Source organism: Cercospora beticola, chromosome 8 (genome assembly GCF_033473495.1).
Source record: "Cercospora beticola chromosome 8, complete sequence".
NCBI lineage: Eukaryota > Fungi > Ascomycota > Dothideomycetes > Mycosphaerellales > Mycosphaerellaceae > Cercospora > Cercospora beticola.
The window spans coordinates 163,196-184,972 of record NC_088942.1 but is presented as its reverse complement, the minus strand read 5'-3'; the positions used below and the strand labels follow the sequence as shown (position 1 = coordinate 184,972).

General features: G+C 51.6%; 9 protein-coding genes across 9 annotated transcripts; 4 read left to right on the top strand and 5 right to left on the bottom strand.

The window, feature by feature from the left end:
* Positions 1-963: 963 nt before the first annotated feature.
* On the bottom strand, positions 964-1,963 carry RHO25_011455 (uncharacterized protein; the record flags this gene model as incomplete). Its single annotated transcript, XM_023602875.1, has 2 exons — positions 964-1,266; positions 1,319-1,963. 2 exons carry the CDS (start codon positions 1,961-1,963, stop codon positions 964-966), a joined length of 948 nt encoding a protein of 315 aa, XP_023454709.1.
* A 721-nt stretch (positions 1,964-2,684) lies between these two features.
* On the top strand, positions 2,685-3,400 carry RHO25_011454 (uncharacterized protein; the record flags this gene model as incomplete). The annotated part of the gene is made up of 2 exons (XM_023602874.1): positions 2,685-3,262; positions 3,319-3,400. 2 exons carry the CDS (start codon positions 2,685-2,687, stop codon positions 3,398-3,400), a joined length of 660 nt encoding a protein of 219 aa, XP_023454710.1.
* A 1,710-nt stretch (positions 3,401-5,110) lies between these two features.
* On the bottom strand, positions 5,111-5,329 carry RHO25_011453 (uncharacterized protein; the record flags this gene model as incomplete). The annotated part of the gene is made up of 1 exon (XM_065603416.1): positions 5,111-5,329. One exon carries the CDS (start codon positions 5,327-5,329, stop codon positions 5,111-5,113), a length of 219 nt encoding a protein of 72 aa, XP_065459488.1.
* Positions 5,330-8,036: 2,707 nt separating this feature from the next.
* RHO25_011452 (uncharacterized protein) lies at positions 8,037-9,398 on the bottom strand (the record flags this gene model as incomplete). Its single annotated transcript, XM_023602872.2, has 1 exon — positions 8,037-9,398. One exon carries the CDS (start codon positions 9,396-9,398, stop codon positions 8,037-8,039), a length of 1,362 nt encoding a protein of 453 aa, XP_023454441.1.
* A 937-nt stretch (positions 9,399-10,335) lies between these two features.
* On the top strand, positions 10,336-12,648 carry RHO25_011451 (uncharacterized protein; the record flags this gene model as incomplete). The annotated part of the gene is made up of 1 exon (XM_023602871.1): positions 10,336-12,648. One exon carries the CDS (start codon positions 10,336-10,338, stop codon positions 12,646-12,648), a length of 2,313 nt encoding a protein of 770 aa, XP_023454315.1.
* A 2,071-nt stretch (positions 12,649-14,719) lies between these two features.
* On the top strand, positions 14,720-15,077 carry RHO25_011450 (uncharacterized protein; the record flags this gene model as incomplete). Its single annotated transcript, XM_065603415.1, has 2 exons — positions 14,720-14,878; positions 14,958-15,077. 2 exons carry the CDS (start codon positions 14,720-14,722, stop codon positions 15,075-15,077), a joined length of 279 nt encoding a protein of 92 aa, XP_065459487.1.
* A 526-nt stretch (positions 15,078-15,603) lies between these two features.
* Positions 15,604-17,535, bottom strand: RHO25_011449 (uncharacterized protein; the record flags this gene model as incomplete). Its single annotated transcript, XM_023602870.1, has 6 exons — positions 15,604-15,707; positions 15,773-16,281; positions 16,358-16,685; positions 16,746-16,827; positions 16,943-17,457; positions 17,514-17,535. 6 exons carry the CDS (start codon positions 17,533-17,535, stop codon positions 15,604-15,606), a joined length of 1,560 nt encoding a protein of 519 aa, XP_023454322.1.
* A 645-nt stretch (positions 17,536-18,180) lies between these two features.
* RHO25_011448 (uncharacterized protein) lies at positions 18,181-19,844 on the top strand (the record flags this gene model as incomplete). Its single annotated transcript, XM_023602869.1, has 4 exons — positions 18,181-18,358; positions 18,432-18,679; positions 18,737-19,537; positions 19,593-19,844. The coding sequence occupies 4 exons, from the start codon at positions 18,181-18,183 to the stop codon at positions 19,842-19,844; spliced, it is 1,479 nt and encodes a 492-aa protein (XP_023454321.1).
* A 59-nt stretch (positions 19,845-19,903) lies between these two features.
* Positions 19,904-21,388, bottom strand: RHO25_011447 (uncharacterized protein; the record flags this gene model as incomplete). Its single annotated transcript, XM_023602868.1, has 3 exons — positions 19,904-20,393; positions 20,453-20,861; positions 20,917-21,388. 3 exons carry the CDS (start codon positions 21,386-21,388, stop codon positions 19,904-19,906), a joined length of 1,371 nt encoding a protein of 456 aa, XP_023454442.1.
* Positions 21,389-21,777: the final 389 nt, after the last annotated feature.

Genomic DNA, 21,777 nt, shown 5'->3' with positions numbered 1-21,777 from the left:
AGAGTCGGATCGAGAAGAAGAGAATCGAGTCAAGCATGATCGATCCTGAAGAAGGAGTCGCCAGAAGTGATTTCTCTCCATCGATCATAATTTGGCGAGATTGCCATCTTCTTTGATCTGTGCCCAATTTTTTTCCTTCTCTACAAGTGCATGAATCTTTTCGCCTTGCATATACAGAAACAAAAATTCACGCCACCCAGCATATAAACATGCAACAAGAATGCTTATCGCCCTTCCTCCCCGACCACAGAAAAGTCTATCGTCTGTGCATAGCGTTCAAGACAACCCGCAGCCACTTTTTATTCTGAGATATATATATTCTTTTCATGCAAAGTTTTCTTTGCATAACATAGATGAAGGTTCAAGACATCAACCAGCACGCTGTTTCCTCAGACCGACAACGTCACCCGCCTTTTCTCTCCCGCTTCCTAGTTGATTACAGCTTTTTCTCCGATCTATGTATACAGAGTTCAAGACACACCGAAACGGCTTTTTTCTTCCTGAACGCTTTTGGAATAGATCGTCGCTTCTCTTGCGGCGTTTGAGTTGACATCTATTAGGAAAGGAAGGAAGGTTGAGACAGCAATGAAGGTCCCCATCATGGGACGGGGAAGTGCGGCTGTAGAACGCAGCGACGGGCGGTCATAGCAGCTGAGTGAGTTTTATGCTATCAACGCACCGAAGCTTGAACGCATTCGATAGATTTAGAACGACCTCCAACTCTTTCACAGCCATTGAATACATAAGCGCCGATAATAGGTATCTATACGCTATGATCGAATGGCTCGCTGCTACTTACTGATCCTACCAGAGGGCGTGGGGTACTCGCGGAAGGTGCCATGCCTTCTCCGACGACGGAATTGAGCTCGTAGATTGGCACAGTCGCTATTCCAGCTATATCATTAACCAAGATTCTATCTGCTATGTACCTCTAACACCAAAGTGAGAGATCGTTCGAAAAAACTACTTATTAAACACTGCAGCGAGAGCTTCCGGGGTAAGATTCTCCTTCGCCCACGAATTATAATTATCGACCGGCGCATCCGCCGCAACTAATTTCCACAACACGTCAATTTTCTCCACCACTCCCTGCTCCAATGGTTTACTCCCGTTCAAAAGCTCCAGCGTCTGCTCAAGTTGAGCTGGTCGACTCGCGCCAACAATCACAGCATCGCCCTTCTGCGCATCCAGCTTAGAGTGGAAGAGAATCCAACGATACGCCAGCCCGATGCTCGTGTCCCCGATATCTTTCGCGATAGCCTGCCACTTGCCTGAGAGCTTCCACTACGGACGGTTTGTTATACAATGCATTGTATACATGTCCACTCATGTTCGAGACATCGAAGCGCCCGGCTTCGGTGGACGTCGCGAGTTTTTCGGGGTCTTTGGCAAAGAGCCCACCGGCGATGGGAGAGTATGCGTGGAAGGAAAATCCGAGCTCGCGGAGGACGGGGAAGAGATCTTGCTCGATTGAACGAGCGAATGCGTTGTAGTTGCCTTGGTAGACGGTGGGAACGATGCCGCCTGTAGATTTGGCGTAGGCGTGGATTTTGCGGACGTCGGAGGGGAGGTAGTTGGATAGGCCGAAACGCTCGAATTTGCCTTGACGGTATAGTTCTTGAATCGTGTCTACTGTTTCTTCGATCGGTGTCTGGTCATCCGGTGTGTGTAGATAGTAGACGTCTACTTTTTTCGTTTTGAGGAGAGCGAGAGATTCATCGATGCCGGCGGCGAGGTTGTCTCGGGATAGCGCTTTTGGAATGATGGAAGGTGATTTGGTGTCGATCACAAATGACTTGGAGGCTTCGATGTCTCCCAGACGCTTCTCGCTGTCCCCGTAGGTTTTGGCGGTGTCGATGGTCTTGATGTTGTTCTTCTTGAGGATGTCGACATATCGCTGGAGTTCCTCGTTGGAAGCCTCGCCGACCTGGTGGGAACCGAAAATGATTTGGGGTGAAGACATGTTGGTGACTTGAGTAGCTGGTTGCAGTTTGATTGTAACTGTTGATTGTAGCTGATGATTGTAGAGTTGGTCTCGTCGTCGAGTACCAGCCTATATGTAGCAGTTTCCATCTTACTAATTGTTCTGCTTACGTGAAGGAGGCTTCAAAAGCGACTTTGCGTTCCCCGGAGTATAAACCAAGCAGCGCTTACAAATTTGTGAATTCGAGGACAAGGCTACAGTATGCTTAGGGAATTTATGCACGACAGTCGGCGGAGCCGGAAGCCCTTTCACTCATCGCTCTACTCGCATGAACCGGTCAAAAAAAAAATGCATAGTCCGATTCGATTGGTCATAGAGGCTGCGAACAGTCCGGACTTCTCCTACCTCGTATTACCTCGTATAGCTAGTCGGATATGTTATTAGCATTCAGATCCCTGCGACTTCCTACCTACCTGCGGACTTCCGCCTCGAAGGTATCAGAGGGCCATTCGCATTGCGATGCATCGCCCTGGACTAACGGACGCAATATGTGCCGGCAGTGCAGCATAACAACACGAGCGTCACGGTTGATGGGAGCGAGCTTTTCCATGTACTGCCGCTGCCGCTACGCTTATGTTATAAAATCGCAACATGGTCTTTCAGCAGCAAAGTCTCGTAAGCCAAACCACCTTCTATCTCAAACTTTTTTTGTTGTTTTCCTTACCTGTCGACCTTGGCGCATTTCCATTCGAAGCACGCGATGGCTCCCTTGGTAACCGGTCTTCACCTCTCCGAAATCCAATGGAACAAATTCAAAGCCTCTTACATGTGGGGCAAGACCTACTACCTCCGACGAACGAAATTTGTCCTATATCAAACGAGCACCTTACTGCTCGCTGCAGTCTCCGGAATCTCGAACGCCGCCGCCAACAAATACATCGATCGACGCGACGATGTCATCGAGCAAGATCCAACTCTCGACGTGGATGTGGGACAAATCATCGCCGTGCGTGTGATGTTGACCGTGCTAGGTGGTATTTTGGGGTTCTTGTTCGGTATGGCTTTGCTGTTCGATCTGTGGTGGCCGGAGCGAAGAGAGTCCAAAGTCATGTCTTTGGGCTGGAAGTGCAGCAGCTTGGCAGGAAGTTTAGCACAATTCGCGGCAGCGCTCGCGGCTTCGATTATTGTTGCTACAGGTGAGGTCGAGATCAAGGGACCGGATCAACAAGCAGTGGACGAGCAGCTTGCAGCTTGGCCAAATTCGGAGTATCGAGAAAGCGGCACCGCAATTGTGACTGTGGTCCTTGCATGGATTGGCTTCGCATTCATCGCTTCTAGGTCTGTTTTAAGCATAAGTATAAGCCTGCGAGTTGCGATTACTAATGACTTTCTAGTACTGGTGTAATGTGGAAGAGCTATGCTGTTAGTAGCAAGCACGGTCCGTTTGCTAATTATAGAAGGCAAGAGATACTCTGAACGCAGAAGAAACGGCAAAAATCAGAGAGTTGTATATTAGACCCCGGAATCCGGTGGTTATTGTTCGATAGAGCCTAGGATGTACGTAGCGACAGAGGCGTCTCGGCTTGAACGATTCTGGTCTTGGTGTAGATTGGCGTTTTCTTGCTACGTTGACGTGCATTTTGTTGCTCTGGGGAGACAGGATTTGAGACAGCCATAACGTCTTGTCTCCTCTCCGAGCCTGTTTGGCTGTTTGTGCCAAACATGGATGTTTGAACGTTGAAGTCTGGGGATCGGAGTCGAAAGTAGAAGTCGATGGACCGAATACCTGTATCTTTTCTTCTTCCGTTTCTGTCTTTGGTGTGAGACGTTGGCAATCTGGATCGATCAGAATCGAAGAGACGTCTATTCTGCTCTGCTCTGCTTCTGCGTATGCGTATGCGTAAGATCTTTTTGCTGCATTAGTCTTCGTCAGCATGCAAGATTGCGCAATATCAGCAAAGAACATCGGATGAGAGACTTGCATGATTACATGCATGCACATACTTCCTCACCTTCCTCCTACAATCTTCGATCATCAGTCGGTGTGTAGACACCAATCGCAACAAAACACCCTCATGGCATCTCATGCATCGCATTCTCGCAAACACGGTCGTCTGCAATGTACAGCCGTTTTACCTGCCATCCGAACTTGCACGTCCGTGGTACCAGTATCCCAAAAACCATATGCGCCATTTTCTTTTGTCTATGTTTTGCAGTCGATCGGTTCAAACAGTTTCCTTTGTCCTTTGGCGCGTTTCAGAATACTCTTTGGTACGTACGACCGTTGTTATCGATACTGATCGACAGTGCATAGGATAAGCGAACCGCTTTGATGCTGTGGACCATGGGTTTGGGGATATTGGGTATACTGGTTTTTGGGGAAGCGGTGTTCGGGAGAATAAGGAGCGGGATGTGAGGGAGATGGTTTGAAGAGAGAGACATTTGTGAAGTCAACTTGAAATGGCGGATGGTGGGTTGGTAGGTGTGATGTCGTTGTGGGGTTTGCGGGAGATGTCAGAGATCGAAAAACGGAAGGAAGGCTGGAGGGGTCCAGTTGTAGTTGGGGAAAGACCGAGTGAGAACTGTGCATATGTGGGGTAGGAACTTCGCGATATGTGTGATGGCGCTCATTGAAGAGCAAGAGTTTCTTTGACGTACTGTCTACCAGGTATTTGCAGTAGCAGTGTCGCGTGCATGCATCGGCGACGACACTGGGGTCCGCAATGGCGTCGCTTTTCAGCTTCGTGTGCGGCAAGCGTTGTCCCCAGTAATGCCAAATGCGATAGTAAAGAGTGTCGCAATACCAGATACAGTATTCGATTCAATCAATCATTATTATGTACAGCTCCCAGCCGCTGCGGCTCTTGGTAGTAGTAGAGCTTTCCATTTTCCTTAACGCCTGTGTTTCCACTCTCGCCAGTTTTCCACAGTTCAAGTCCAATAAAACAAAATAGTGCGAAGTCGCCGCTTCGTTTACAAAAGGTGGTATCGAGCAATCCAATGCTTCCAAAAGAAAATCGCCTGCTGGGTGGGGTTCGCGAAAGCAAGAATAAGTTTTTCCAGGTAAATACAAGATTTTGGTGTGGCAAATGTCGTTGAGGGTCGTTGGTGTGTGAAGAGGCGATGCATTGTCGTCTTGTCATGTCAAGACCTGCTTGAGCATGATATCGACGTTGCATGCTTGGATCATCTCCGCCGGTCGCCGTAGACTGAAGCAGGTCTTGATGAGCTTCTTGATGGTGGTGGGACAGTGGGTACGTTGGAGTCGGCGACGCGGAATGATCGGTCACCGGTCTTGGATTTGCTGGCCGAGGCCTTGAAGGCGTTGGTGAAGTCTTCGACGGAGAAGCTGTCGTTGCGTGGGATGGTGGTGCGCGAGGCTGGTTCGGGCATCATGTCGGTCATTTTCTTGGTGGAGGGTATGGTTGATGGAGACGTCTTGAAAGCTGCGAGACTTGGTATGTTGGAGAAGAGTGGGCTGGACTGGATGGACAGTAGGCAGCAGGATTGGATATATGTATCTCGACGGGCACAGTGCGCAATGGTTGGCAGCAGGAGTGGATGTGGTAGAGTGAGGACGGAAGGAGAGCAGTTCCAAGGGATGGGCGAGGAAGGCGTTTGATTAAGTACCTGGTCGTCGCAAAACCCGCCGCGTGCGTTTGACAGAGACGTGCATCCGGGATGGGCAGAATGTGGAGCGAGGCGCGGCCGTTAGTTAGGTTTGGGGCTCACAGCGCGGCAGACGGGACGAGTGTCGACCACGTCGCGTGTCGGTGGGTGGCGCTGGCCAGTAGGATCGCCTCCCCCGGCTGTTTACGAAAGACGAGTCGCAGTGGCAGACTGTGAGAATTTCCGTGGGCTGCCGGCTTTGGGCAACGAGACAGCGCATCTCACCGCCAGATGCTGCCCTGTGCTGATCCGCGATGCGCGCCCTTCTCGAACAAATGGGAGCGCTATAGCGCACACCGCACCCCTGCAGCTAGCAACACACCCGCATTCCCCCGTCTGTGTATCTCGTACACTGCGCTGCGGTGCTGCGGTGCTGCGGTGCTGCGATGCTGCGATGCTGGGTTTGTGGTGCAACTCCATCCTTCACTCGCTGCTCCGCACGTACTGTAGAACACACCCCTTGGCGCAGCCGCATGGCCTGATTGCTGCTACGTCTCCCGCCAAGCCGCCAAATGCGACGCGATCGCCATGGCGAGCTTCTCCGTGCTGGTCTCATCTCATCGTCGCCCCCAAACTGCTGGCGGAGGAGATGAGGTGTGCACGAAACCGAGGAATCGAGCCAAACCCCGGAAGCTTCTCCACTCCCACTCCCTCCTCCGCAGCCCGCCCGCCGCATGGGACGAACCCAATCTCGGGCCATCCGCGTTTAGCTTTGCGCTGCTGTTTGCTCCCCGACTCTGCTTCCTTAGACGCCGCCACGGGGAAGCGCGCAACCGAAGGGATGGTGCCTGCGAGCCTTCCTCGCGGTGCCGGCACGCACGAAATGGGCTGAATGGCACTTGATGATCGACAGGACCGGACGACGCGCTGCTGGGCCGCATCACCCAGGCTAATCTGCGGCCACCACTCCGCCGCGCGACACGACGCATCGCATTCAAACCATCGCATATTGCCAACTGCCCAACCGCGCCTGCAACGTTGCGTGCCTGGCAGTTTGCAGGGCCAAACAAGCAGAGCAGCCAGCGGCAGGGGGAGCAGGCTTCACTCCCGCACTTGCATCACACACCCTTCTCCAGAAAGAATCCCTCAACTATATTGCACACTCCCTCTCCCGCCGCAAACGGGCATGCGTGCCTTGGTCATTCAGAACTGTCGGGTCTCACAGTGCCCATAGGCTGCTCCAGAACCGAGATTGGCTCAGGTGCTGGGTTTCAGCTGTGTTCGACTCTGCTACCCCAGACTCGCTCTTATACATCTCACGACTCTTCCTGATCGGCAATCATCGACGCACCGACAACACGACTCTGACCGCGCCCGACACGGCCCGATGTTCGCGATCGGGCGGTCAAGGCCACGTCTCTGTGCTGGACGCTCACCTCCATTTGCACTCTCCCGCTTCCTGCTGCTGCCACCCCTCCTACCTGATGCATCCTCGCGAGCCGCATGCCCACTTCTTCCGCAAAAGCCACGGACCTGTGCCGACCGCGTTCGCAAAAACAGCTGATGCGCAGAACTGGGTCAGACTTCGGCCCATTCGCGAAAGACTCTTCTGGCTCATCTTCCCCAGACTCCGTCAGAGGATCTTCCTTGCACTGATGGTTTCCATTGCATAATACATCGGGCTGACAACAGCAAGCGTGTTCGGTGCGTGAGCCTCTCCTGTCCATCAGCTCAGGCACTCCGAATCTGCCGCTGTCAGAACACTCCGGCCCGGTCGTGCGTCCGATTGTCGATGAATCGGCAGGCACAACTCCCGAAAGCCTCCTCTCGGCATGCGAAATGGCATGACTAGTGACTTGGATATTGCTTGTCGCTACAGCTTGAGCACCGCCTGCTAGAACATCGGACTCAGAGCACAATTTCTCAGCAGCCTGTGATATCTCCTCGATGGCACTCTCGAGCATCTCCGTGAATACGGCCTCGTGTAGCAAGCGCTCGCGCAATCTTCTGGATCTTCCGTCATATCGATCTCGGATGTGTTTGGGAGGGTTTGGGTTTCGCCTCAAATCAAATGCCAGGGCGGCTGGTGGGCGCAGTGGTGGCGCGTGGCTGTGAGACCAGATCTCGCAAATCATGCTTCGCGTCGCCACACGATCCATCGTGATGCGTTGTACAAATTTTACAATGACGATGTTGTGGTGTCGCAAACTTGGAAGTTTGCGCGCTGCATGTTTCCAGTCACAGCCACCGATCAGGCGTCCAGTCCTTCGATTAACCTCAGGCACAACCCAACACCGGCACCGATGACATCGTGTCTCAGTAATATCTTGGTATCAAGAGAACAACACATGCTTCCAATACTGCTTGTGAGGAGTATACTAATGTTGCTGAGACGCTTACACAGTTCAACAGATCGAATATCGCAGCACGTCATACCCTTCCAGACATTGACTACCACGATCGGTACGACAAACATGCAAGAATGCGTAGCGCTATACGTAAGCTACTTGCCGTCAAGCTCTGCAGGATTACGATACGTTGGCAACTCGACCGCTTGCGACTGGTTCCATCCCGTTTGCCCATGTTCAGGATACGCGCCTCCCATCTCTGAGACCGCATGTTCGTTTGGCGCCTCGACAGAATACTGCCGCGCGTCTTTGCTCTTGCTTTCTTCATGGCCGTTCAGTTCCGCCATACCGGAATGGCTTCTCCGCTTCTTTCTGATCACGAAGAACCACAATGCCGCCCCAATCAGAGCAAGACCAAGGACAACACCGATCACGATGCCCGCAATCGCGCCTCCACTGATGCCCTCATCATCCCCACTTGCATCACTCGCTGCTCCTGTGGCATTGCCCGCCGCAGGTGCTTCACCATTCCCGGTCGTGTTCCCTCCCACAGGTATACCTATCGAGGCTGCTGCTTCCGCCGCATCTGGTATAGGCAAGCTCCCCTCAGTCAAATTCTTCGCTCTCCCGCACGACATGAATGCCTTGGACGACCCCAACGTCACCGGCCGGTCCTCATTCGCAATCGGCATGAAAGCCGTGATCAACGGTACCACCAAATAATTCGCCGCAAAGTAATTGAACAGCGTGTTCTCTCCAAATTGCGTCCACATCAGGCTATAATTGCCTCCATTTGCCCCGTTCACATCATCTTCCAGTGTACAACTCGATTCTTGAACGAGAGAATCTTCTCCTGTTAATGGTCCTCCCAGAGCAGGTGTCCCTCCAAAAATGGTGTATGGAGCCGCGCCAGTTGAGTTGAAGAATGGTTTACAACTCTCGGGAAAATTCTGTGTCAGATCGCGAGCGAGTTGATTGCATACATTCGGCAAGGAAGAAGAATTTAATCCTGTGGGCAGGCCTGTAATTCGAGCGGAATACAGATTCGTCAAGTCGATCATCTCCCCAACACAAGTCTCATCCATCGTCGCGATACAATCCCCGGTATCATTTTGTCCTTTGAAAGCGGCTGTGAGGGCTAAACCACCCGGGAAGAGGTAGCATGCATCATAGCCCAAGGCGTTGGAGTCGGAATAGTTTTGGTTTCCGGTGTTGAACCAGAGGGATAATTCGACGCGGGGGGAGGAGGAGAGGGAGGTGCTGGTGTTGGATTGGAAGACTGTGCCGGCCCAGGTTAGAGGGATGTTGGCGTCTGTTACGTAGGGTGAGAAAGGGTAGAAGCCGGTGCTGTTGGCGAGGGAGAAGGTTTTGTTGCAGAGTTGGTTGGAGAGGGTGTTGCCGTTTGAGCCTGAGGGGGAGTTTCCGGGGGCGCCGGAGAGGAGTTGGGCGAGGGTTGGGGTTGTGAGGGTGAAGGTTGTGGTGAGGAGGAGGAGGTGGGATGCGCATGGTTGGCGCATCGTGAGGGTCGAGGTCGACGCGGCGCGCTCTTTCCCAATGCTCTTTCCTGGCAGTCTCCTGCGTTTGGACCCCGCTCTTCACCTTCTTTCCGCTCTCAAGATCGCGATATGGCGCTCGCGGTCGCAGTCGCAAATTCCGGCTTCACCTTCAATGCTCCTCCCAGCAACAAGACCTCAGCAGAAACCAGACAGCAAAAAGAAGCACCGGACTCTCAGCCGCGGCGGCTCGGAGACTTTAACATCTCATCTACAGACTACCGCAGTAGGGCTAACTGCTGCTACTGTACTTGCTCAACTCAGTTCATCCTTCTGTGCTTCGAGCGACAGCATCACGGCGCTAAGTGTCCCAATCGGTACTTGGTGTCGAGAGTTTTAACTTTAAAGCTTGGAAGTTGCCGTGCTGGTGATCATATGTTATGTCAGCATTTGACTAGCTGAGTTGGGGAAGATGAGAAGGTGCGTTACGATGGTTTTGAGGTTGGGGTTGATAGGTTGGAAGGTGCAGGTGGCTTTAAGCCACGCAAGGCTGAGGGTCGAGGAGGTGGGATGGAGAACATTTTGACAACACAAACAGACATGCTTTGCAGGTGCTGATGACTACAGATGCATTTCACGAGACACTTGATGGAGGAAGCACCATGCTGGCAGCTGCATGCCATTCACTCGACCGAAGATGGGCTTCACATTGGAAGTTCCGTCGACCGATCAGACAGGTCCAGCCAATCATGCCAAGGCGCCTCAGCCTTATTGCAAGTCGCCATGCATGTGTGTATACTGCGATCATTCGCTCAATCAGTCGCAGTCGGATACCATGCCTCCGCCTGCCAAGCGGGCTTGCAGGTCACCGAGGCCAGCACTCCAATGTTAAAGATCGCCTTCAGCCTCGTCCCCGTCGTTCTGCGAACTCCTCATTACGGACGCTGCTCACTCCGTAGCCATGTCTACGTCTCACACTGTTCCCAGGAAGCCGATAGGATCTCCGAGTAGTGAGGAACCTGCTCCGACTGAGGCCCAGACGAGTCTACTTTCCGATGAGGGCAGCGAAGACGCCGTCCGTAACGAACAACGCCTGGTTACTGCCGACAAGGAGGCTCTCGTAGCACCCAGAACACTTCATGGATTCCCTCAGTCACCCGGCAACACTGACAAGCGTCGACGATCCTTCCGACCGATATCTACCTGGTGGCAAGAGGCCTTGGCCATAGTACTGTTGCTGGCCTCGTTGGTCGCCTCGTTCGCAACACTATATCCCTATCAAGACAATCCGATACCGGAATGGCGGTACTCGATCACGATTGGTGCCCTTTTATCGTTGTATTCGGTCATTCTGAGACTAGCTGCTACCTTTCTGCTGTCACAAGGCATTGCGCAGTCGAAATGGCACTGGTTCAACGGTAGTCCAAAGCCTTTACACGATATGGTTTTGCATGACAATGCATCTCGCGGACCAATGGGCGCATTTGGACTGTTGTACAGGCTCGCTCTTCCGGTAACATGGCAATGGCTGGGCTGCATGCTGGCTATAGTAGCTTTGCTGGTTGGTCCATTCACTCAACAGGTCCTGCAGTACGAGACATGCGCTGTGCTGGATCTTGAAGCCGAGGCCGTTATCACTCGGGCTTCAGCATACGTTGGGCAAATCGTGGTCTTAGAGCAGGTCGACCCGGGCGTCTGGATCGATGATGGATTCCTTTCCTTCCAAGAGCAAGCTTCGTTCCTCGCCGGGCTCTACTCGCCACGTGCCGTGCCCAGTTCTTGCAGTACCGGCAACTGTACTTTTGCACCATACACTACCGTGGGCTTTTGTAGCATTTGCGAGGATCTTTCCTCAAATGTTCAGACTGAAACGATCGAGGAGTATGCTCCTTATGGAGCAACATCCAACAAAACAATTACCTCTCTCGGTATTGTTCACGAAGGTACCGACTTTTACGTCGGCGGTGTCGCCACTCCATACATCAATATGACTTTGCAGGTGAACTACACAAGCTTGGATAGAGTCGATCGATCAGGAAGACCCGACTCAGCATTCTTGCGAAAGGACGTAGCCACTAATTTCGTTATAGATGACTCGTATTATGTACTGATCGGTCTTGCTGAAAAACCTTGGGATCGCAACACTGGCAAGGCTCCAGAAGAATGCACGGATACAACAAATGATAATACATGGCGTTGCCAGGGGTACGGAGCTGCAAAGTGCTCGATATCTCCCTGTCTAAGAACATACAATTCGACCGTTATCAACGGACGACTGCATGAGCAACTAGTTGGCCTAGAGACCGAAGCACTGAAGTCCTCTGACGGTCGTTGGTTTGATGAACACGCTTATGTGCAGGCGGCTTTGAACTTGTCGTGTATCAACGAAGATGATCGTGTGCTTTTGCGCAATCGCAGTTACGACCTGGACATTGAGGGTGTGTGGCTACCTTACAACTTCACCTCCAGGAGACAGGGTGACACGCGCAACTCTTGGGATATCCTCAAGGATAAAGCTTCCCCAGAACGAGGCTTCATAGAACGGGGTTGTGTTTATGTCGTCGATTACGACTTCACAAGGTACCTCTACGCCTGGTTGCAAGGGCAGCACTCGGGCAGCCTCTCAGGCTTGGAATCTTCCGGGGACCAAAGAGCTATGATTGCTATGAACGGCTCCCAGCTACTGGAGTCCATCTGGAACCATGGCGATTTTAGTTTGGAACGTACAGGAATGCTTTTTGACAACATGACTTTGTCCTTAACTAACTACATGAGGACTAATCCTGGATCACCTTGGAGAACGACGCATGTTCGTCTGAATGGAATCAAGCCCAATGCCACGGAGGAAATGAATGATGATTATGTCGATGCCGCCGGTCTTTACCTGCCAACGTTCGGACAAGCCTGGGCTACGAAAACTTGCGCTCGCATACGCTGGCTCTGGCTGATTCTTCCTGCAATCGTCACCATCTTCACCCTCGTCTTCTATGGAGGAGTACTAAGCAGCGCTCGCGCCCTCCCCGAAGATGTTCGAACATGGAAGACTTCGCCCTTGCCCTTCATGTTCTACGGCCCAGGTGGAACAGACGAATCTCGACAACAGGAATGGTTCAATGCCAGCTCGCAACATGTGGATGATATGGATGCTGCGGCACGCAAAATACATCTGAAGCTGGATCGTGATGAAGCTGGAATGGCGTTTTTCAGGAAGAGAGGGGCAGTTGTGGATGCTGAAAAGAGTTCTTTGACTTCGGGATCGGATGCTGTGTTGTGAAGTGGTTTAAATTGGACGAGCAGCTGGCATTCTTCCGAATGACACGCAGTCTCTGTACGGAACACTCACACTTCTACCAACACCGTCCTGCAACAACTTTCCAACATCATACGACCCATCAGAAGAGATGATCAAAAGAAAGAAGAACAAGGAACCACGTCTCATGCCAGGCTCACTGAGAACCTTCTGTTTCCAGCAACAACGTCCAAGTCTACTCCCAGCAAAAAGCTCCAGGCGCGCCGTGATCAATACAGCATTGATTGAAAGCGCCAGAGTCGATGCAATTGTCGCCACCTCCAGTACACTAGAATCATTCCGATTGCATTAGCTTAGACACTTCTTCCGAAGCACAAGTCCGTCTAGCAAAGTGGAACACAAAACGTACCTGATGGTTTGGACCAGGGAACTGCGAGTTCCAGCAGGAATTGACTGTCCCGGCGTCGCCTAGACAGCAGAAGAATGATGCTCTGACTCCAAGTTAGATCATGGGATTCTGTGCACTTGATCAAACCTGATCTCTGGCATACCGGTACCATTGGGGACCTGTTCCGCTGGGGTCTTGACATTTGCAGTTGTAGCCTGCTATGGCTCTGATGGGATAGAAGTTGGGTCAGTTTTGTCGGAGAGTCGGTGGAGTGGCTGATTGCACGTACTGTTGCCCGAAGAGGGACACCAAGAAGGTGGCTGTCGCGAGGGTAAATTTCATCGTGCGGATGGGTTGAAGGAAACAAGATGTCGAGTATGCGAAGGATCTGTAGGGAGCTGATGGATGGCATTTCGTACATCTGCGGTTTTGAGCTGATATATATGACGGTCCTCGGGCTCTCGCTCACGAAGTGTTCTGATTGCTTTGCTCCGGCTACCTGGTTTAACGGGTATCTGCCGTATCACGATGTTTTCCCTTGATCCTGTGCGGCCGGCAAAGTCAGTGCTGGGTTCTCAGACACCATAATACGGCAACCAGAATAGCAACGACTTGGGTTGACTCCAATTTCGCTTGAGTAGCATCGACAGCGGCGGCATCTTGGTCGATAGTGCAAAGTTGAGCCCGGTGCTGAAGTTCCGCGAATTGAACCGGGGCGCTATACGAGTCCACTTTCGGTCCACTCAGCTATTGTGGCGTTGCAGCATCGATGCTTCGAGCCCAGCGTGAGTTTTCTCTCCGCATGGGGATTGGGCTGTGTGGCATGAGACGTTACTCACGAGACCCCTACAGATAGATGGGCCCAGATTGGGTAGTATAACACAATGCATCGCCCAAGTCTCGACATGGTAGACAGAATGAAGTCGGGAACCGATGTGATGGCGAGAGGTCGCCAGTTCTAGGCCTTCCGACTTCTGCTCACTCCAACACATCAAGCTGTTGATTGCTTAGCTTTGCAAGAACTCCGGAATCTCATGTGGTTTCCCGGGGGAGCATTCCAACCACGGAGCTCACGTGTGGTTGATTAAATGAAGCTTGATCCGCTAGACGCAAGCTTGATAGAACTTCACGAACATATTCCCCAGATTTGCAGGGACTTCCAACCACGCCACGGCCGTGAAGTGCGCGGACTCCGCGCCACTTATCGGTACGTACATTCCTCTCCAAATGAAGTATCATCAAAGCATTGCACTTACACTAACGAAGGTCTTGTGATCGATTTGATGCCGATAGTGGTCCATGAAACCGCCACAGCTGCTATGCATTACTACTCACGGCGTATCTCTTAGCACTCGCGATAGTGCCATACTGAGTGTACTGAGAACAACATTACGCAGATACCAACGAAGAAATACGAACTGACATCTCGTTTGAATGCACCGTCGAAGCCATACGAAGCAATACGGGCAACTGGATGCGAAATGAACATGTCACCGGGAGATCTCAGCTCATTGCGGCCATGGCACCAGATACCAGAGCCACGAGACCGTTCGCACGTGGCGAGACTCTCCCTCATCGACAGCGAGCAGTGCAGCGCTGCATGACAATAAATATTTAGTTGTTCGACGGCACAAATGCAGAGACATCATCCAACAATCACCTTTCACTTCCTCTCCACAACAGCACCGACACCGTATCTCGTCCAAAATGAAGTTTTTGGCTATCACTTCCCTCCTTGCGGGCATGGCGTTTGCCTCTCCCTCCCCAAAATTCGATGCTCATATCATCGAGCGAGGAGACGCTTACGAACGCCTGGGCAATATCCTGAACGAGAGGGATTGCGTCTACACCAAGTCGGAATGCAAAGTAGGTTCTTTTTAAGTCCTCCTTCTTCTTAACCGGAAGCTTTTGACAAGATTGCTTTTCTGACTGACGTGGTGAATAGGGCTTGCTGGGACCGATGCCGGTAAATTTTGTCTCCCTCGCCTTTCCTCTCCAGCGCCTTGGAACGAAACCCCCTGATCACTTCATCCTCGCTTTCAAGGGAATAAAAAGCAGCTACTGATTTTTGTTCCCCCTAGCAATGCGTCCACTTCGACGCTCCTATCGGCTGCTGCGAATCCGACTGGTGTGACACTGGATACATGGTCTGCGATGTATGTATCTCCCTCTTCCCATCCACAGATCTCGTTGCAACATTATCTACCAGCCATTTTACTCTCTACATCGAGACGGACGACGTGCTAACGTGGCATGTGATGTGAATAGAAAGCAGGATCTTGGGCTGCTGGTCCTTTTCCTCCACCAGATTTTGTAAGTGATGGAATATCCCAAGTTTACTCCTGCCAGTAGAACAGAGGAAATTTCTGTGTATGGCAGGCTTGCTAACGATGTGGGATAGGGTGATGCTTGCTTGTGCGTTGTTCCTTGTGACGGTTAAGGCAGGATGTTTGTTTCTTCATAAGCTGGAGTTCAAGTTTAGGTCAATTGTGCAGTGGGCTGTTGCGGCTGGACGGATGGAGACCGAGCATTATATTCTCGTTGTTACAATGTCAGATCCAGACTCTGAACTTGTGTTTTATGACCACAACCTAATCCATCACAATTCTTGGCCCGTTGTAATGCTTCCTCGCATGTGCAAACCAGTTCACAGTAGCGATGACTGCAATAACTGCAAGCACAACTGCCGCATAATCTAGAATCCCGACAGTCAGCATCCACTCATGATCAAAGCAGCAGAGCCACATGGGAAGTACTCACTCATCGTCGTCCCCGTGACCGGCACCGCACCAGGAAAACAGAAGAATACCAATTCAAACACCGCCCCTAATACAGTCCCCGCATTCGCAATCCAACCCACCACTCCAGGAACCCAGAATTGTCTCTTCCTCGGCAAGACCTCTTCACTCCTTCCTCTCCACATTAGCAAAGCACAAGGTATCCCAAATGATAGCATTTGCAGGATAATACTCGTGTTTATCAGCGACGTGAAAGCTGTAGGTGAGCCCAAGTAGATGCATCCTGCGGCGAAGACACAGACCGCGTTGCAAAGGAGGGCGTAGATGGGGACTTGGAGTGAGGGTGAAATTTGTCCGAGGTGGGAGGAGAATAGTAGACCGTTGTCGCGACCGAAGGCATGGACGAGCCGGGATGTGGTTTGTTGCATGGCGGTGACAACGAAGAAGAGGATCAGAATCAAGGCGACGAGGAAGATTGCCGCTGCGGCGGATGAGCGGAGGGCTTGTCGCCAGAGTGTGTAGATTGGCATTCTGTAATCAAACGTTCAGCATGGTCAGGAACTAGCGAAAGTGGAATATGTGTGTAAGTGAGGGAGCAAATACGTACGTAGTATTGACCAAGTCTTCCAGATCACTGATACCGTAACACATTGCCACAGAGAACACGAATCCCGTTATAAAGCCAATGGTAACCGTGACCATCAGCGCGCGAGGCACGGCACTCCGTGGGTTGGTGCACGTCTCAGCCAAATGCAGCGTGGCATCAATGCCAGCATACATGAAGCACGGCGTAGATAAGCCGGTGAGGAAGGCGATAGCAGAAGGCCAGCCGGTGTTGTTCTCAAATGTTGCCCATACATATTCAGAGCTTTGCTTGTCCGAGACAGCGAGCACGGCAATGGAGACTGCGACGAAGGCGGACAGAGTGAGGTAGACTGTATACGGAAAATTTATTAGTGCGATCATACGTCGAAACATGGGATCGTTGCACTTACATCCGATATCATGAACCCGTGGTGTGAACCGCATAACGAACATGTTGTAAAGAAGCAGTATGAAGTTGATGGCTTGATAGACCTGTGGATTTGTTAGCAACAGAATATTCGACCGCCCACGACAGGTGTCACTCCAACAACAATCATCTCGACCAACCACTCTTCTCTTATACATCCTTCAAACCCAAAGAACTCACCAAAAAATAATGCCACCCCTCCGGGGCAAACCCCTCAACATAAAACGCCGGCAACGCCAAAATCATCTGCGCCCCCAGTAACGTCGCGGAAGCAGTCAGCGCCACCCACGAAGCCGTGGCCACAATCCCGCAAACATACGACATCCCTCTTGCCCACTTCTTTGGCGCTACAATGGACGCAAAATGATACTGACCACCAGCAGTAGGATAAACCGAAGCCAGTTCAGCCAAAGACACTGCCACACAAGCGTAGAAGAACAAAGCGAAAAATGTGCCGTAGATGATATTGACTGGTCCTCCGGCTGAGACTGCAATGGCGAGACTAGAAGCGATGGCGACCCAGCTGTTGCAGATGTTGAAGCCTACGGCGACCATTGTTAGGGGACCGAGGTTTTTGCGTTGGATGTGGGCGTCTTGGAGAACTTCTTGCATCTGGCCATCTTGAATTGAGTATGCTATTTCCAATTGAGGCCAGCTCTTGTCTTCGGTGGAGTGTCCTTCGCTCGGCGGCTTTTCTGGTACGGTGTTACCTCATGTATTTCACAGAGAGGAAGTCTGGCTGTCGCCCTACCCTTGAGCACGTCCGTCGTCATGGTGTCGTGTGCGCGTGCCAGACGGGGCTGTTGGGTCTGTGCTATAGCTCGGTGGGGCAACAGGTAGTGTTTGATAGGTAAGTATAATTGATTCAATCCAGTATGCCAATCCTCAAGATCGAAAAGCCAAAGACGAGTCCTGCCTCCTGGTGGGTGTCCTCGAGCTTATAGCTCCGACCCAGCTTCTCCTCTCGTGGCATCTTATCACGTCTCATCGCCAACAAAGCTACCAACCTGTTGATCGTTTATCTCAAGAGTCGTAAGCCATCGATAGGTACGTTCTCCGCATTGAGGCCTGCGCCGGCAAAGCGAATCTGGTCTGCAGCTAAGCCTAATTAGGCAAAAAGAGTGAGTGCTTAAACTGACTTCGCACTAAAGTCCCTGTCGGAAAGCTGCTGATCCTTGTCTGCCGAACGATAGCCGTGCACAACCTTGATAATCGACTCTCTTTGCGTCGTGCTATTGGCTGATAGCATGAATGGAGTATCATTGTCCCAAAAGAGCAATATTGGTGAGATGGGCGGAGCCCGCTGTCGTCGTATCTTTTTTCTTGTCCAGAGGCTGGAGATGTCTGTTCAAGATTTCACACCTCCACACGTCTTCTTCTCTCGAGCGGCAATCATTTCGCACATCTTCTAGTCCAGCATGACCTCTCGCGATGGATACCAGTGGACTGAAAAGTCCGGTCTTGTCCAAGGCGTTCCCAGTATCGGAGTAATCCAACCACCAAGCAATATCGGCCAGAAACAAGAGCAATATGATGTGATCGTAGTCGGAGCAGGCTACTGCGGCCTAACAGCAGCGAGAGATGCTGCATTGAGTGGTAATTCTGATCTTTTGATTCTGTGTGCACACATGCAGAGCTGTCTGTCTGACTTTCTTTTTTGAAACTCTAGGCCTCAAAGTCCTCCTCCTCGAAGGCCGAGATCGAATCGGCGGACGTTCCTGGTCATCGAACATCGAAGGATACCCATTCGAAATGGGCGGGACATGGGTATCTTGGGGACAGCCACACGTCTGGCGCGAGATTTCCCGCTACAATATGCGTCGAGAGCTGGAATTGTCGTATGACTTTACAAAGGGTGTGAATCATTTCACTATGACATCTGCCGACGGCAGCCGGAATATGAGCCACGAAGAGGAGGTGCGTTGTGTCCTGCGAGAAACCAAGGAAGCGAGAGATTTGCTGATTCCAGTATAGGACAAACTCATGCAATCCGCATTAGAGAAGTTCGTCAACGTGGACGGCAACATCGGCAAGACAATAATGCCATTCCCGCATGACGAATTCCACAATCCCGAAGTGAAGAGATTCGACAAACTTTCCGTTGCCGACCGCATGGCCCAGATCAAGCACCAGCTCTCTCCAGACGAGTACACAGCAGTCCTCAGCTTTGTCATGCTTTGCAGCGCCAGCACGCCAGAGAAGACAAGTTTCTACGAGTTCCTGCATTGGTGGGCGCTTTGCAATTTCTCGTACGAGTACTGCATCGAGTATCTCGTCAAGTACAAATTCCGTGGCGGGCAGTCCAGCTTCGCGATCAAATTCTTCCAAGAAGCAGTGGATACTGGAAGGCTCTCTTATGCTTTCAACTCGCCAGTCGCCAGCATCACTCAGAACCAGCAGAGGGTAGAAGTTCGCACGCGCGCTGGAGATGTTTACCACGCCGCCCGACTGATCTCAGCTGTACCGCTGAATGTGCTGAATGATATTGCGTTCTCGCCACCTTTGGCTCAAGGCAAGAGGGCTGCTGCTAGCACTGGACATGTGAATAAGTGTGTCAAGGTCCATGCTGAATGCCGGGGTTCCGAGTTGCGATCATGGACTGGAGTGAACTATCCTAACGGCCAGCTCCTGTATGCTCTAGGAGACGGAACCACTCCGAATGGCAATACTCACGTTGTGGCATTTGGTGCCGATCATAATCGATTGACACCCGAGAAAGATATCGAAGTCACCAAGCAAGCCTTGCAAGATCTGACCAAGATGGAGTTGGAGCGAGTGGCACGTTCACGGTCATTTTTCGTAATTGCAAAGTTGACTGACGTTGTTTCAGGTCTTCCACAACTGGGCTGATGATGAGTTCGCGAAAGGCGCCTGGTTCTTCTCTCCTCCTGGCCTGGTAACAGAGAGTCTCGACGACATGAGAGCAAGACAAGGGAACATCTTCTTCGCGAGCTCTGACTGGGCTGTAGGCTGGCGAAGCTTCATCGACGGTGCGATTGAAGAAGGTACACGAGCAGCGTTCAATGTGATCCAAGACCTGAAGGCGAAGAAGGCCGGTGGTCTCATTAAAAGTGTCTTATAAAAAGGCAGTCTTGGGACGTGAATGATGATAGCCACATCTCCAGCTGGTGATTCAGGTTTTCACATTGGTAATACCGGTCTCAAAGTCCCAAGTCCCAAATTCCAGCCTCCGTTAGGAAAATCTTGCCAGATACGCTCCAGACTTTCCAAAGCGGCCAGTATATTATTCATCCTCGTCTTCCGATATATCTCGCGAAGTTTCACTTCAAAGTAATGTCGATCAGTCAGAATTGTACTACTCGCAGCAGCAATGAAATATGCCCACACAAGACAATGCATGCCAGGCGTGTCGATCCCGATCTGCTCTGTAAGAGATCGCACGCATGTCACTTTCGATTGGATTTGATCTCGGCTGGATGGTACTGCCTTTTCCAGTAGATAGATGTCCCTTGCCAGTTCGATCGCGTGCTTGTAAATGGCGATTAGATGCGTCCATGCCGGGTTGGAAGTTTGACAGGTCAGTAACCAGCCTAAGTAGGAGTCCAAGTTGCCGCCGAGGATGTTCATGCCGGCTTCAGAGTCGATGAATGCTGGAGTGAAGAGCTCGAACCTGTGACAGTCATTGAGATTCCGAACGCTATACTCGCATAGATGAAAGTGGGTACTCACATCCTAGTTTGCTGCACAAGAAACTCCCGAGTCTCAGGCGGCGCTCGAGCAATTGCCCGGCCATCCTTGACAGTCGCTGCCAACATATTGAACAAGTAAGCGAATTCACTTGATCCAGTGACAGTCTCGCCGACAAGAAGAACCAGCAAAGTCATCAAAGTCGAATAATTGAAGACTCGTGCGTCGTCACCTTCTGCGACATTTGCTCGCAGCCGTCTAATGATGGCTGACCGTCCTGCTTCGGCACTCGCAGAAGCCTGAGATCGAGAAAGGCCAAGATGAAATGCCGAAACAACGCACACAGCATTTTGTACGAGTTCATCTTGCATCGCAATGGGAAGTACGAGGTGGCGATAGCCGTTGGAATCGGTTTCGAATGCCACCATCGCAGGAGCAATGTGAGTTGAGACTGGTTGGCATTAGCGCAAATGACAAGAGAGGCATTCTGGTCATGTTTCGCATACAATGATTGAATAGCATAGAAATTCCAGGCTTCAGTGGCTCGAGCAGCAAAGCAGAGGACAAGTCAAACACTGGCAAGGCCACGCTTCTGCTGGCCGGAGTCCCCTGGTATACTAAAGTCGCGTCCTCGGTCTCGTCTGCTGGTAAGCTGGAAGACTGAACCAGTGTATGCTCGACTTCACATCCCCTCTCACCGGTTTCTTCGCGAAGAGCAGCACAGTCTTCTTCACCTCCAACCCTTCGCTCCCCCAAACCCCTCCCAACCTCACCTTTTCGCACACGCTTCCTCACCCTCCCCTCCCCATCGTCTTCTTGGATAGTCCGTTTCGCGCGCTTCGCCACCCCATCAACAAACCTCCACTGAAACCCAATCCCACTACACTCCAGCCCTTTCGTTGCACACTTCTGACACACCGGACTATGCAAATCGCATGTGATGCGACGTTTGGAGCATTGTCTGCATCCCGTTCTCATGACTTCTTCTTATGCGGCGCATTGATGCGACTGAGAAGCTTGATCTTGTTGTCTGGAATTGGGGAACAAGGCACGAGCAAGAAGAGAAGTGGAAGTGGAAAGAGGTGGAGGTGGAGGGCAGCTGCTTCCTTCTTAGCGCGGTCCGCCTTTGCCGAGAGAGTTGAGCATTTGACGGGTATTGATGAGCTTTATTCAATCTTTGATCACCACGCACGTGATAGCCATGAATCAATACTGAGGTGGCTCTAATATGTGCAGCCCCAGTAAATCGACCTAGCTTCTACCTGCAAGAGCTGCGGAACAGATCGCGCTCCATCACTTCCATGATTCTCCCCTCATAAGCGGCATGAAGACACATACACGTCAGTCCTCCAGATCTCACCCCAATC